Source organism: Notolepis coatsorum (assembly GCF_963971535.1).
Source record: "Notolepis coatsorum genome assembly, chromosome: 10".
NCBI classification, from domain to species: domain Eukaryota; kingdom Metazoa; phylum Chordata; class Actinopteri; order Aulopiformes; family Paralepididae; genus Notolepis; species Notolepis coatsorum.
In genome coordinates, this window is record NC_140174.1 from 127,609,665 (window position 1) to 127,626,994 (window position 17,330).

The 17,330-nt window shown below is 45.3% G+C and overlaps 1 protein-coding gene across 1 annotated transcript in view; it reads left to right on the forward strand.

Moving 5' to 3' along the window:
* The window catches only part of ccser1 (coiled-coil serine-rich protein 1), a gene marked incomplete at both ends in the record, with an annotated part of 379,715 nt that extends 364,889 nt beyond the window's left edge, over positions 1 to 14,826 (forward strand). The window contains 2 exons of the mRNA XM_084323183.1: positions 14,466 to 14,543; positions 14,689 to 14,826. Of these exons, the coding sequence (XP_084179309.1) occupies positions 14,466 to 14,543; positions 14,689 to 14,826 (216 nt within the window). The remainder of the gene's footprint in view (positions 1 to 14,465; positions 14,544 to 14,688) is intronic.
* Positions 14,827 to 17,330: the final 2,504 nt, after the last annotated feature.

Below are 17,330 nucleotides of genomic sequence, written 5' to 3' on the forward strand. Positions count from 1 at the left end.
CTCTCTCTCTCTCCCTCTCTCTATCTCCTCTCTATATATATACATATCTATATTTCTCTATATATACCCCCCATATCTATCTAGCTCTATATCTCCCCCTATCTTTCTCTCTCCGTATCTCTCTCTATATATATATCTGTATCTCTCTAGCTCTGTATCTATATCTATATAGCTTTTATTCTCTCTATATATCTATATATTTCATTATCTCTCTCCATATATATATATATAAATATATATACTATATATATATATATATATATATATTATATATCTGTATCTATCTAGCTCTGTATCTATACTCTATAGCTTTTATTCTCTCTCTATATCTATATATTTCCTTCTCTCTCTATATATATATCTATTTCATTCCTTGTCTCTCTATATCTATATTCCCTTGTATCTCCATATCTCTCTATATACTGTATATATCTATATTATCTCTTTATTTCTCTATATTGCCCCATATCTCTCTATCTCTCTCTATATATATCTATATCACTATCTATCTATTTCTCTATCTCACTCTCTATATATATTATATATAGATCTCACTCTCTATCTCACACTCTCTCTATATCTCTCTATATATCTATATATCTCACTCTATATATCTATCTCTCTTTCTCTCTCTCTCTATCTATCTATCTATCTATCTATCTATCTATCCATCTATCCATCTATCCATCTATCCATCTATCCATCTATCCATCTATCCATCTATCCATCTATCCATCTATCCATCTATCCATCTATCCATCTATCCATCTATCCATCTATCCATCTATCCATCTATCCATCTATCCATCTCTCTATCTCTCTATCTCTCCTCTCTCTCTCTCTCTCTCTCTCTCTCTCTCTCTCTCTCTCTCTCTCTCTCTATCTCTCTATCTCTCTCTCTCTCTCTCTCTCTCTCTCTCTATCTCTCTCTCTCTCTCCTCTCTCTCTCTCTCCTCTCTCTCTCTCTCTCTCTCTCTCTCTCTCTCTCTCTCTCTCTCTCTCTCTCTCTCTCTCTCTATCTCTGTTATCTGACACAGGTCAATATGATCCTCTTGAGTTCTGTCTTTCTAAGTTCACTCACACACAGTCTGTGGGCTCTTTGCAGCCTGGCAGCCATTAAGAACCTTTTTTTATACTTTCACCTTGACAGACTTTAATCTCGAATCGATAAGACAGGAGCACTCACTGGTATATCATTACCATCTCCTCCGGCACAACTGCCATAGCTACTATATACAGTAGTTGACATTTACGGCACCTACTGCTACGGCCATCAAAGTCAAGGGGAAGGTCTGGACCTGCATTGTATATTAAAGCTGCACTGTGTAATTCTGGATGGAGAGATGACCCGGTCATTTGAAATGTCTTTGTATTGTCATCGTGGAGAGAGAGATAGAGAGAGAGATGGGGGAGAGGAATATAGAGAGATAGAGATATGGGGGAGAGTGCTAGAGAGAGAGCTATGGGGGAGAGAGATAGAGAGAGAGAGAGAGATAGCGAGAGATATAGAGAGAGATAGAGAGAGAGCGAGAGCGAGAGAGAAAGAGAGAGATAGAGATAGAGAGAGAGCGATAGAGAAAGAGATGGGGAGATGAATATATATATATATAGAGATATGGGGGAGAGGGATATAGATAGAGAGAGAGAGAGATAGAGAGAGAGAGAGAGAGAGAGAGAGAGAGAGAGAGAGAGAGAGAGAGAGAGAGAGAGAGAGAGAGAGAGAGAGAGAGAGAGAGAGAGAGAGAGAGAGAGAGAGAGAGAGAGAGAGAGAGAGAGAGAGAGAGAGAGAGAGATATAGAGAGAAGACAGTAGGCTATAGAGACCATTTGACAAGATATGTGGTTGTCTTGAGGCAGAACTCTTCTGTTCTTCATCCATCCACACCTGAACATATGAGCGTGGTTCTGTTAGCAGCGTGTGGCTGAAGATCACAACAACAACAGCAGCAGCAGCAGCTTATTAGCTTCAACTTTGTCATGTCGGGCGATCCAAAAAAAGCACTTTCACCATTGATTTTTTGTCTGAGATATCGGGACCAGAAACCATTACCACTGCTTAGCATTGTCAGTAGAAATCAATCCAAACATTTGTTTCCCTCTTAACTATTTAAGTCATTGTATATATCGCTTAGTTACACTATGAGACGGTTAAGAACAGTGGGTCTCATTCTCGAACGAAGTTACGACAAAATATTTTGTCTTAGCCAGATTTCGGCCTATTTAAGACATATTAGGGCTGGGAGTGGGAGTCTTCAAATTTTCCTGAGATCTTATTTGAGAGCAGATCTAAGAGTGCTGAGGAGCACTCTTAAATATGCTCTCAGCCCACGATCAAATCTCATGATTGATTGACTAATTTAAAATGTTATTATAACTTGACAGACTGTGTTCTCATAGTGATTCCTTCACGTCAACGCTACAGGCCTCCTTGGAATTAATTACTTAATCATAATTAAAATAAATATGACAATATTTGTACGATAAGAAATTACGAATTTGATGTCGTAAAAATAAATAATATGGATTCATCTGATCACAGGGCAGCTGGATTAACCATATCTGAACCAGCTATTTTGGACAAATAATTACTCATATATTCAAACACAATTATGCAATTATTGTGAAATGATTGAAAATAATAATAATTTAATGCCTTCTGTGTAATTTGTATTTCTTATTTGTTACACATCTGTTTTAATGATTAATTATATACATTTGAAAGAATGCAGGTCAACATGCAATGTATCCCATTGATTGGTATACAATGGGACAGACCTTTGTTTGATTGATTGATTGATTGAAAACTTTATTAACAGATTGCAGAATGGGTACAGTACAGTACAGCTCAATTACATAAGGGGATGCCAGAGAAAGAATTTCGTCTTGTTTACATCAGGGTCCCCCATTTTCAATTCATCATAACATATATGACACACATGACACAGATAGACAGTACTGCTACATCTATACATTTATGACATACCAGATTTGCAAATACAGTACTGTTCGTGATACAAAAAGAGTCCAGAAAAGAGAGTACATTTGACGTAGAAACTGTTGGAGGAGGTTGGATAGGGATGGGTGGGGGATAGACTTACACTGTACAAGCAAAACTGTACATTGGAATATTGACAAAACCATACTTGGTCATTTACTGTACATTGGAGGGGGTTGATATAGCTATAAACCTGCATTCCTTCGAATATATCATTAATCAATTAAACTTATATTGAAATACACTATATAGCCTACACCAACACTGAAATGACAGTGGATAAATAAATAAGAACTAAAGCTAATCGGTGGAAATAGACTGCATTAATATTCCATAACAAGTCTTGTGTGCGCCTACGAATGAACAGTAGCCTATAGGTTTATGGAATAATAAGCCATATACTGCGTTCATTCATTACGCCCGCCGTAGGCTATATATATTATATGTCATTCATTCATTCATATACAGTACTGTGCGCGCGCGCGTGTGTGTGTCTGTGTGTGCGCGCGCTGCGGCAGGTGTGTACCGCGAGCTGTATATGATGCCAATACATTAATCTAATCTAGTTTTGATGGGCGCAAGCATGATTACGAAACCTAGCCGCATTTCTCGGAGACGCTCTCTGATTGGCACTGACTGACGCTAGGTTTCGTAATCACGCGGCTCGCAAAGCACTTCCGCCATTCCATTTCACACAACTGCGTCACTAGTTGCCTTATAAGGACTGTCGGGGGCGGTGTTCTGTATGCAAATGAGCTGAACGGGAACGCGCTTTGGAGTTTACGCCAGAATGCCATTCTCCAAGCAGATATCAGATCATATAATTTCTGCGACCGTTTCAGCCACTTAAGACATATCTCCAGCACGTTCAGGACTCAGAGTGTATTTGTCATAGATTATGTCTCAGTGGTTCGAAGATAAGTCTTCCAGAATATGTCTTTGGAAAATTTTCGGGAATGAGACCCAGTGATGCCAGTAACTAATTACTAAGTACCTAGTTACTCTAATCTGATAACTTTTTTCAGTAAATAGTAATCTAATTTTTTACAAGCCAGTAATACGATTACAGTTACTTTTCCAAGTGGCTGTGCGTTACTATTTAGTTACTATCTCATAGTGCTGATGATAAGAGAGCCAGGGGTACAGTCAGCTAGAACGGAGATGGGACGTGCGCTTGCGCACGCACGCACGCACACTGCCACACACACATGAGAATAACAAACTATAATACCATGTTTTATATTACACCGGTTTTACAATTTAATTTTTAATAAAAATTATATTATATACATTTTCTATTTTATTTAGTTTGGGAACCACTGTCCTAGAGTGCCTGAGCAGTGGACAGCTGTGACCTTATATGGCCTGATGGCTGATGACGTCTCATGATGACCTGTCTGAGCAGCCAATCATGATTTATGACATTATGCACTTTCAATAAAGCAATATTTAAAAAAAAAAATCATTCTTATGTTGTCGCAGCAGCAGGCGAGACGACGACGACTTTGTAACCTAGTTACTTTCAAAGTAACTAAGTTACTTTGATAATAAAGTAATCAGTAAAGTAACTAGATTACTTTTTAAAGGAGTAATCAGTAATCAGATTATTTTTACAAGTAATCTGTGGCATCACTGGTTAGGGAGCTGTTGGGAAGCGGCAACGTCTGACTGTCTTTCGGAGACGTGGTCTTGTGCCGCCATCCACTTGCATGCCCCCTACGCTCTAAATATTCTAACTACACACCCTCAAGACCCTACGCTCTGCATCTTCTAACTAGTGCTGTCAGGCGATTAAAAAAATCTATCTAATTAATTACAGGATTTGTAATTAATTAATCTAATTAATTGCATTTTAATCGCATAACCATTTTATGCCTGATATTCTATATTCTATAATCATATTTCAAATTGCATGTGTCCGGATGGCATAATTCAGTACTGTATCTACAAAACCTTCTGTTTAATCAGGTCTGGTCAATTTGAGCATGGTGTTATTCACAGTCAAAGACAAAAAAAATTTATTGATATTCTCACTTGGTTCATTACAATTTACTCAAAATAAAATGTTCAATCAATCACCGCGCAGATTGATTGATTGAATGAAAATGTTATTAACAGATTGCAGAATGGGTACAATACAGTACGGCTCAATACACACAATTGTTAAGGGTGCAACTTGCACCGTGCAATCCATTCTTTGTGGATCTAGCCCACAGTATTTCTGACACTGGGAATACATTCCCTGAGATTCATAGATGTCCCTAGAATCAGATACCAAGAACATGCAAATGGACCATATTAAAAAAAAAGTCTGTAAATGTGTATTCTACATTCTTATGGAATGAATGAGATAAAAAATATATATATAAAAAATAAAATAAAAATTCTAATTAATCTTTAAGGTAATTTTCATAACACGATAATTTGCGGTGTAATTAATTAATCTACTTAACGCGATAAACTGACAGCCCTACTTCTAACTACACACCCTCAAGACCCCTACACTCTATCTTCTAACTACACACCCTCAAGACCCCTACGCTCTACATCTTCTAACTACACACCCTCAAGACCCCTACGCTCTACATCTTCTAACTACACACCCTCAAGACCCCTACGCTCTACATATTCTACATCGACTAACTACAAACCATCAAGACCCCTACGATCTACATCTTCTAACTACACACCCTCAATATCCCTACGCTCTACATCTTCTAACTACACACCCTCAAGACCCCTACGCTCTACATCTTCTAACTACACCCCCCCAAGACCCCTACGCTCTGCATCTTCTAACTATACACCTCCAAGACCCCTATGCTCTACATCTTCTAAAACTGCGCACCCTCAAGACCCCTACACTCTGCATCTTCTAAAACTACACACCATCAAGACCCCTACGCTCTGCATCTTCTAACTGCGCACCCTCAAGACCCCTACGCTCTACATCTTCTAACTGCGCACCCTCAAGACCCCTACGCTCTGCATCTTCTAACTACAAACCCTCAAGACCCCTACGCTCTACATCTTCTAACTGCGCACCCTCAAGACCCCTACGCTCTACATCTTCTAACTACACACCCTCAAGACCCATACGTTCTACATCTTCTAACTACACACCATCAAGACCCCTACGCTCTGCATCTTCTAACTACACACCCTCAAGACCCCTACGATCTACATATTCTAACTACACACCCTCAAGACCCATACGCTCTACATCTTCTAACTACACACCCTCAAGACCCCTACACTCTGTATATTTTAACTACACACCTTCAAGACCCCTACGCTCTGCATCTTCTAACTACACAACTTCAAGACCCCTACGCTCTACATCGTCTAACTACACACCCTCAAGACCCCTACGCTCTACATCTTCTAACTATGCACCATCAAGACCCCTACACTCTACATATTCTACATCTTCTAACTACACACCCTCAAAATCCCTACACTCTACATCTTCTAACTACACACCCTCAAGATAAGATAAGATAAGATAAGATATTCCTTTATTGATCCCCTTGGGGAAATTCAGGCATCATAGCAGCATGGGGGGGAGGGGGGGAGGGGTACAGGTAGTAAAACAACACAGTATACAGGTAGTAAAAGACAACACAGGCAGTGTAAACAATTTGATCAATATGGTCAATATAATTTACTATCTGACTAGCTGAGGAATATTCACATTATTCACAGTGTCACATGAGGTGCAGTATGCAAGAGGTAGTGTTATAATAATTTACTATCTACTGAGTATACATTAATCAAAGTACCAGGGTAGTCTACTTTGTCCCCCTTGGGTTCCTATAAGTCCCAGGTCAATGTCTGGTAGCAGTCGCTGTCGCTGCCCCCTGTTGTGGGGCCTGGAGGCTGCTAGTCGCTGCCCACTGTTGTGGAGCCTGATGGCCGCTGGTATGAAGGACTGTCCGAGGCGGTTAGTTGAGTGTCGGGGGGGGATGAGTCTGTGGCTGAACGAGCTTCTCATCTTGACTAGCTCGTCGTAGAGGGGGTGGTAGGGGTTCTCCATGATGGCATCCAGCTTCCTTATCATCCCCCTCTCTACCATCACCTCAAGTCTAGGTAGCTACACACCCTCAAGACCCCTACGCTCTACATCTTCTAACTACACACCCTCAAGACCCCTACACTCTACATCTTCTACATCGACTAACTACAAACCCTCAAGACCCCTACGCTCTACATCTTCTAACTACACACCCTCAATATCCCTACGCTCTACATATTCTAACTACACACCCTCAAGACACCTACACTCTACATATTCTAACTACAAACATTCAAGACCCCTACGCTCTACATCTTCTAACTACGCACCATCAAGACCCCTACGCTCTACATCTTCTAACTACACACCATCAAGACACCTACGCTCTACATATTCTAACTACAAACCCTCAAGACCCCTACGCTCTACATCTTTTAACTACACACCACTCAAGACCCCTACGCACTACATCTTCTAACTACACACCCTCAAGACCCCTACACTCTACATATTCTAACTACACACCATCAAGACCCCTACACTCTACATCTTCTAACTACACTCTCAATACCCATACGCTCTACATCTTCTAACTACACACCTCCAAGACCCCTACGCTCTACATCTTCCAACTACACACATCCAAGACCCCTACGCTCTATATCTTCTAACTACACACCTCCAAGACCCCTACGCTCTACATCTTCTAACTACACACCATCAAGACCCCTACGCTCTACATCTTCTAACTACACACCCTCAAGACCCCTACGCTATACATATTCTAACTACAGACCCTCAAGACTCCTACGCTCTGCATCTTCTAACTACACACCCTCAAGACCCCTACGCTCTACATCGTCTAACTACACACCATCAAGACCCCTACGCTCTACATGTTCTAACTACACACCCTCAAGACCCCTACACTCTACATCTTCTACATCGACTAACTACAAACCCTCAAGACCCCTACGCTCTACATCTTCTAACTACACACCCTCAATATCCCTACGCTCTACATATTCTAACTACACACCCTCAAGACCTCTACGCTCTACATCTTCTAACTACACACCCCCAAGACCCCTACGCTCTGCATCTTCTAACTGCACACCATCAAGACCCCTATGCTCTACATCTTCTAACTACACGCCCTCAATACCCCTACACTCTGCATCTTCTAACTACACACCTTCAAGACCCCTACGCTCTACATCTTCTAACTACACGCCCTCAAGACCCCTACGCTCTACATCTTCTAACTACAAACCCTCAAGACCCCTACGCTCTACATCTTCTAACTACGCACCCTCAAGACCCCTATGCTCTACATCTTCTAACTACAAACCCTTAAGACCCCTACACTCTGCATCTTCTAAAACTACACACCATCAAGACCCCTACGCTCTGCATCTTCTAACTACAAACTCTCAAGACCCCTACACTCTACATCTTCTAACTACGCACCCTCAAGACCCCTACGCTCTACATCTTATAACTACAGACCCTCAAGACCCCTACGTTCTACATCTTCTAACTACACACCCTCAAGACCCCTACACTCAACATCTTCTAACTACACACCATCAAGACCCCTACGATCTACATATTCTAACTACACACCCTCAAGACCCATACGCTCTGCATCTTCTAACTACACACCATATATACCCCTACACTCTGTATCTTTTAACTACACACCTTCAAGACCCCTACGCTCTGCATATTCTAACTACACACCTTCAAGACCCCTACGCTCTACATCGTCTAACTACACACCCTCAAGACCCCTACACTCTACATCTTCTAACTACACACCCTCAAGACCCCTACGCTCTGCATGTTCTAACTACGCACCATCAAGACCCCTACACTCTACATATTCTACATCTTCTAACTACACACCCTCAAAATCCCTACGCTCTACATCTTCTAACTACACACCCTCAAGACACCTACGCTCTACATATTCTAACTACAAACCTTCAAGACCCATACGCTCTACATCTTCTAACTACGCACCCTCAAGACCCCTACGCTCTACATCTTCTAACTACACACCCTCAAGACCCCTACACACTACATCTTCTAACTACACACCCTCAAGACCCCTACACTCTACATCTTCTAACTACACATCCTCAAGACCCCTACACTCTACATCTTCTAACTACACACCCTCAATACCCCTACGCTCTACATGTTCTAACTACACACCCTCAATACCCCTACGCTCTACATCTTCTAACTACACACATCCAAGACCCCTACGCTCTACATGTTCTAACTACACACCCTCAAGACACCTACGCTCTACATCTTCTAACTACACCCTCTCAAGACCCCTACGCTCTACATCTTCTAACTACACACCCTCAAGACCCCTACGCTCTACATCTTCTAACTGCACACCCTCAAGACCCCTACGCTCTACATCTTCTAACTATACACCCTCAAGACCCCTACGCTATACATCTTCTAACTACACACCCTCAAGACCCCTACGCTCTACATCTTCTAACTACACACCCTCAAGACCCCTACGCTCTACATCTTCTAACTACAGGCATTAAATCATTCCGACTTGAGACGGATTTCCGTCAATTTGATTCGGAGTTCCGTCAATTTGATTCAGAGTCTGATGGATTTCCCGTCAATTGGCTACCTGGTATAATATGATTTGTAGATGCATACAGATTGAAACTAAATTGAGCCAATCAGAGGCGTCAAATATCATGAAAAAGGGCATTTTTTTTCTACCGCGGCCGGCCAAGCAGAGTCATTGCGAGCAATAATGGCAGGACGCACGCAGCGACTCGAGAGACAGGATTACGCTAATAGTTTGTCTTTGGAAATGTATAATAATCGCAAGATACATTCAGACTGTTGGATCTAAATAAATGGATTCATGGACACATTTATGCCCGGACCACAAATCTTATTGAAGGGTTAGCAGCGGCGCGACGACTCTACCAGTGAGTCCGTCAGCCTGTTATATGAAAATGTTATTTTTTATTTTATTTTACCAGGTAGTCACTTGAGATCAAAGATCTCTTTTTCGAGGAAGACCTGGCCAAAATGGCAGCAAAACAAAAACAAACATACAAATACACAAAACACAGACAGAGACATAAAAGGCAAAGTGGGGCAAGGGGATACATCTGAGCTGCAGCAAACTAGATTGAATGAGATTGGGGGACTGCATCCTCTCAATACCCCTACGCTCTACATATTCTAACTACAAACCCTCAAGACCCCTACGCTCTACATCTTCTAACTACACACCCTCAAGACCCCTACGCTCTACATCTTCTAACTACAAACCCTCAAGACCCCTACGCTCTACATCTTCTAACTACACACCCTCAAGACCCCTACGCTCTACATCTTCTAACTACAAACCCTCAAGACCCCTACGCTCTACATCTTCTAACTACAAACCCTCAAGACCCCTACACTCTGCATCTGCTGGCCGCCTCAGACCCACTCGTATCCGAGCTCCTGGGGGGTCATCAAAGCAAAGCAGGCTATTCTCGCTCCTCGCTTCACAATGATGAAACGAACGTCCCACCACAGTCAGGACAGGTGAAACCCGCCCAATCTTTCGCTGACGACTAAAATCACACTTCTTCAATCGACACCTGAAATAAAAATGGATTATTATGCACTTTGCTGCAAGACCCCTACGCTCCACATTTTCTGTCTACACACCCTCAAGGCCCCTACGCACTACATCTTTCGCTGACGACTAAAATCACACTTCTTCATTCGACACCTGAAATAAAAATGGATTATTATGCACTTTGCTGCTAATCTAATCTACCTTGCCTATATTACTACTATGATAATATGTCTATACCACTGTGCACTCAAGTCTGTAGCACTCAAGTTTGACACTGTTTGACGACAATCTTACTGACCCTTAGCTGCCAGAGTTGTACCGTTCCTGCTGCTTTGGATAAATTACTCAATGTAAATTACAACAAAATCCCACCCTGCTGTCTCCCACCCTGCTGTCTCCCACCCTGCTGCCCTCCCACCCTGCTGTCTCCCACCCTGCTGTCTCCCACCCTGCTGTCTCCCACCCTGCTGTCTCCCACCCTGCTGTCTCCCACCCTGCTGTCCTCCCACCCTGCTGTCTCCCACCATGCGGCCCTCCCACCCTGCTGTCTCCCACCCTGCTGTCTCCCACCCTGCTGTCTCCCACCCTGCTGTCTCCCACCATGCTGCCCTCCCACCCTGCTGTCTCCCACCCTGCTGTCTCCCACCCTGCTGTCTCCCACCATGCGGCCCTCCCACCCTGCTGTCTCCCACCCTGCTGTCTCCCACCCTGCTGTCTCCCACCATGCTGCCCTCCCACCCTGCTGTCTCCCACCATGCGGCCCTCCCACCCTGCTGTCTCCCACCCTGCTGTATCCCACCATGCGGCCCTCCCACCATGCGGCCCTCCCACCCTGCTGTCTCCCACCCTGCTGTCTCCCACCATGCGGCCCTCCCACCCTGCTGTCTCCCACCCTGCTGTCTCCCACCATGCTGCCCTCCCACCCTGCTGTCTCCCACCCTGCTGTCTCCCACCATGCTGCCCTCCCACCCTGCTGTCTCCCACCATGCGGCCCTCCCACCCTGCTGTCTCCCACCCTGCTGTCTCCCACCATGCGGCCCTCCCACCCTGCTGTCTCCCACCCTGCTGTATCCCACCATGCGGCCCTCCCACCATGCGGCCCTCCCACCCTGCTGTCTCCCACCCTGCTGTCTCCCACCATGCGGCCCTCCCACCCTGCTGTCTCCCACCCTGCTGTCTTCCACCCTGCTGTCTCCCACCCTGCTGTCTCCCACCCTGCTGTCTCCCACCCTGCTGTCTCCCACCATGCGGCCCTCCCACCCTGCTGTCTCCCACCCTGCTGTCTCCCACCCTGCTGTCTCCCACCATGCGGCCCTCCCACCCTGCTGTCTCCCACCCTGCTGTCTCCCACCCTGCTGTCTCCCACCATGCGGCCCTCCCACCCTGCTGTCTCCCACCCTGCTGTCTCCCACCCTGCTGTCTCCCACCCTGCTGTCTCCCACCCTGCTGTCTCCCACCCTGCTGTCTCCCACCCTGCTGTATCCCACCCTGCTGTCTCCCACCCTGCTGTCTCCCACCCTGCTGTCTCCCACCCTGCTGTCTCCCACCCTGCTGTCTCCCACCCTGCTGTCTCCCACCATGCGGCCCTCCCACCCTGCTGTCTCCCACCCTGCTGTCTCCCACCCTGCTGTCTCCCACCCTGCTGTCTCCCACCCTGCTGCCTCCCACCCTGCTGTCTCCCACCCTGCTGTCTCCCACCATGCGGCCCTCCCACCCTGCTGTCTCCCACCCTGCTGTCTCCCACCCTGCTGCCCTCCCACCCTGCTGTCTCCCACCCTGCTGTATCCCACCCTGCTGTCTCCCACCCTGCTGTCTCCCACCCTGCTGCCCTCCCACCCTGCTGTCTCCCACCCTGCTGTCTCCCACCCTGCTGTCTCCCACCCTGCTGTCTCCCACCCTGCTGCCCTCCCACCCTGCTGTCTCCCACCCTGCTGTCTCCCACCCTGCTGTCTCCCACCCTGCTGTCTCCCACCCTGCTGTCTCCCACCCTGCTGTATCCCACCCTGCTGTCTCCCACCCTGCTGTCTCCCACCCTGCTGTCTCCCACCCTGCTGTCTCCCACCCTGCTGTCTCCCACCCTGCTGTCTCCCACCATGCTGCCCTCCCACCCTGCTGTCTCCCACCATGCTGCCCTCCCACCCTGCTGTCTCCCACCCTGCTGTCTCCCACCCTGCTGTCTCCCACCATGCGGCCCTCCCACCCTGCTCCATAGTCTTCCCACTCCCCGCACATCTCCAGCTTCCACTCAGCGGACGTAAGCCGCTCGAGTTGCACAGGAGGAATCCTCAGTGTTGACTCTGTGCCAATTAAGATTAAGACAGATTAAGATAGTGTAGTGGCTCCGCATGCCACATTTTGTGAAGGATGACACTGGTTTTGGAGCCAGGCTTTCTCATTCCCAGTGAGTCATTATTTGCGAGGATACTTTGTTCAATGCGCTGGGTCCCGTTCGTCAAAAAACAAATAGTCACAGTTTTATTGATTTATCCCTGGCAGCAGAAACCCATATTTATATCAATTTTTACCGTGGCTGGAGTGTCCCCGGCCTGACTGTGTCTCCCGGTGTGTCCACTGACATCTGTGGAAGACACATCATGAGCCAAAAGGTTTGTTAGAGAGAGCGATATATTGCCACTAATCATACCCCAACAGTGTGTGGTGTTTTAATTTACCTAAACGCTATCTCAAGCCCTGCCCTCTTTTTCATGATCCTCCAATCGCAGCTGTCGCTTCCCTCGGATGCAGCGCTGATAAAACAGCATTGCATTTTTAAATTGAAATATAACGAAATAGATAGTATTGAGTATTTTAGCACAGTGATTTATATGGTATCATATAGCTCATAGCTCAACCAACCATATTTGGGCATGTTTATGGTTTATGGTTTTCTGTCAACGTTTGACAATGAGCTGGAGAGGTCGCTCTGACCATGGTAGTCTCGTGACCACAATTTCACTCTTGCTTTGCTCTAAGGTACTGAAATACGTGACAATACAGGAATCTGAATCTGAACATTATATATATATATACACACACCTACATATATGTTTTACTTTGATTAACCCCTCTAGGGCTCATTTGCGACCATTGTTTTGAGAGTGTGCAAGTTAAAACTTCACATGGCCGCATTAATGTGAGTTATCACGTTCTCCAAAGTCAAGGACACAGAACTAATTTAATTCCACCTGCTGCCCGGCCAGCCGCCTCACATGCCCCTCAACACAACAGTGACAGACGTTGAGCGGAACAGCATCGTGGTCAGAAGCCAAATCGCTCTGAAGTATGACTTCACTTTTCTGAAACAGACAATGACAGCAGCAGATGATTGGTTGCATTTTCCACCTTTTTTTTACTGAGACGAGCCAATGAATTTCCTTTAGGTCACACTGGTGTGAAGTTTACTTTACAGAGGTTTACATGGTCATCTAGACTGGATGTCCTAACTCTTGCTTTTGTGTGTGTTTCTGTGTGTGTTTCTGTGTGTGTTTCTGTGTGAGTGAGTGAGTGACTGACTGACTGACTGACTGACTGACTGACTGACTGACTGACTGACTGACTGACTGACTGACTGCTGGTCTCAGTTAGCAGGGTGTTCTATCTGCTATCATTGGCAGCAGCACAATGTTGAAGAGATGTTTCCTTTTATATAATTTTACGTCATTGTGTTTTCGGCCTAATTGTGCTTCATGTATCGCCCTGATTGTTAATTGAGCTCATATGTAACTGAAATATCTCTGAATATCTGAATACATTTGCCTTGTTCACGTCCCTCGCCTGCTCGATCACGCAGGACTATAAATAAATCACCCGGGTGCCTGTGTGTTTCTTCAGGAGTCGGGCCGAGAGGAGGCCTTGGTGCAGCAGCTGAGAGAGAAGGACGAGGTTATCTTCAGACTACAGAACGAACTGGTAAGAATAAATGTCCACAAAATTTATGTCTGACCTTTTTAGCCTCTCCTTGTCCCTGTTTAACCCGCTTCATAACCTTAGCCAAGTTCTAACCCATCTGTATTAAACTGTCCCCGTGACAAATCGCCCTCTTCCTGAAAAATAGCCTCAGCCTTGTCGGTCCCCAACGGCAACGTTTGCAGAGCGGCAGCTCTATCCTCCAATCATGACTGTGGCTTCCGTCCGACAAACGGGGGAAGCGGCAGTCGTGATTGGACGATCGAGAAAAGAGGGCAGGGTTTGAGATGGGTCAATTGACCGCTTTGTTACAGCGCCACCGTCTGGCCGACATGAGTAGTGGGGGCCAATAATATATGCCGGTGATGATGAGGCTGGTGTTGGCGGTGCATGTTGTTGTTGTTGTTGTTGTTGTTGTTGTTGTTGTTGTTGTTGTTGATGATGATGGTCTTGGGTTGGGTTGAAACTCGAGGGACACCAACAAACAAGCTGGCGAGGAAGGCTAGCTCCGTGGTGGGAGTCAAGCTGGTCAAACTAGAGATGGTGGCAGAGAGGAGGACGAGAAGGAAGCTGACCGCTATCCTGGAGAACCCCTCCCACCCCCCTATGAGGAGCTAGCTGAGATGAGGAGCACGTTCAGCCACAGACTCATACCCCCCCGACACACCACTAGCCGCCTCGGCCAGTTTATCTCTTTCTACTATGTCCATACCCATACCTGTACCCCCCCTCCCCTCCATCATGCTGCTCTGACGCCTGGATCTCCCCCAAGGGGATCAATAAAGGAATATCTTATCTTATCTTAAAATAGGAGAACATGGTTCACACACTTTAGCTTCCTTATATCCAGTTTATTTGACATCCACAGTGACAAAGTAAAAGTGACAATACTCTTCTTCCCTATACGAGTGTTCCCCAAGCGAGCCACCGTCTTTCTCTCTGTGGGTGCGTTCAGTAACCGAGCGCTCATGGTGAGAATGATCACAGTGAGAACGCTCATACTGAAAACGCTCATGGTGAGAATGATCATAGTGAGAACGCTCATACTGAAAACACTCATGGTGAGGATGATCATAGTGAGGATGTTCATAGTGAGGATGATCATAGTGAGGATGATCATAGTGAGGATGTTCATAGTGAGGATGATCATAGTGAGGATGATCATAGTGAGGATGATCATAGTGAGAATGATCATAGTGAGAATGATCATAGTGAGGATGATCATAGTGATCATAGTGAGGATGATCATAGTGAGAATGATCATAGTGAGGATGATCATAGTGAGGATGATCATAGTGAGGATGATCATAGTGAGGATGATCATAGTGATCATAGTGAGGATGTTCATAGTGAGGATGTTCATAGTGAGGATGTTCATAGTGAGGATGATCATAGTGAGGATGATCATAGTGATCATAGTGAGGATGTTCATAGTGAGGATGATCATAGTGAGGATGATCATAGTGATCATAGTGAGGATGATCATAGTGAGGATGTTCATAGTGAGGATGTTCATAGTGAGGATGTTCATAGTGAGGATGATCATAGTGATGATGATCATAGTGATCATAGTGAGGATGATCATAGTGAGGATGTTCATAGTGAGGATGTTCATAGTGAGGATGATCATAGTGAGAACACTCATAGTGAGAATGCTCATAGTTAGAATGCTCATAGTGAATGGTTTTCATGTTGACCATAACATGGAGGTAAAATACATATCTAATAATAAATGATAATAATTAATTTTATTTGTAAAGTGCTTCTCAGGAAACAAAAGGAACACAAGACCACAGGGAAAACAGCATGATACACAGAAACATAAAGCCACAGCAACAAAGATCAAAACAGGTTGGATGGGGGGTTAAGGTTGGGGAAGGTTGAAGGCTAGGGAGAACAGGTGGGTTTTGAGGCGGGATTTGAAGGTGGAGAGTGTGGGGGAGTCTCTGATGGACTGAGGGAGGGAGTTCCAGAGTCGAGGTGCAGTGCGTGAGAAGGCCCGATCACCAATGTTTTTGAGCTTGGATGTCTGGACAGTGAGGGAGGCAGTGGAGGAGGACCGGAGGGAACGGGTGCGGCCGTAAGGAAGAAGGAGATCAGTCAGATAGGGGGGGGGGGGGGGGGCAGGCTATGGAGGGCTTTGAAGGTGAGGAGTAGTGTTTTGAGGTTGATGCGTTCCTTGATCGGGAGCCAGTGGAGAGAGTGGAGGACAGGAGTGATGTGTTCACGGGACCGGGTCTTTGTGAGGAGGCGGGCGGCTGAGTTTTGGACCATCTGCAGTCTAGATATTGGTTTTAAACATGTTATAGTGTGTATCAGACGAGTTAAGAGACAGACAAGCAGAGAGCAGAGTCTGGGCAGGGAGCCAGAGTGGTTGATAGTAGCCAGGCCTGTGATCCAAGGTCACTCCAAGAGGTGTAGAGAGTGTTCATTTTAAGCCATAGCAGCATTTGATTAGGTCAGAGGTGACAAGCGGCCACCGTCGCTTAGTAACGAGAGAGAGAGAGAGAGATACGTTGCTATTAGGGGTGTAAAGGTACATGTATCCGTACCGAACCGAACGAGTTTCAGTGTGTACCGTACCGTACTGAGCGGCTGTGTAGTGTACCGAACGAATACAATGGTATGTTAACCACTAACGACCACCCACCGGGGGCTGTTTTTTTCACAATCTAATATAATTATTATAATTTTTATATATTTTTTACAAGTCGATTATTAATTTCAATATAGAATATTCGTTGACAGCCCTACAAGTACAATTAGTTACGGCACACTACATCACCCCTG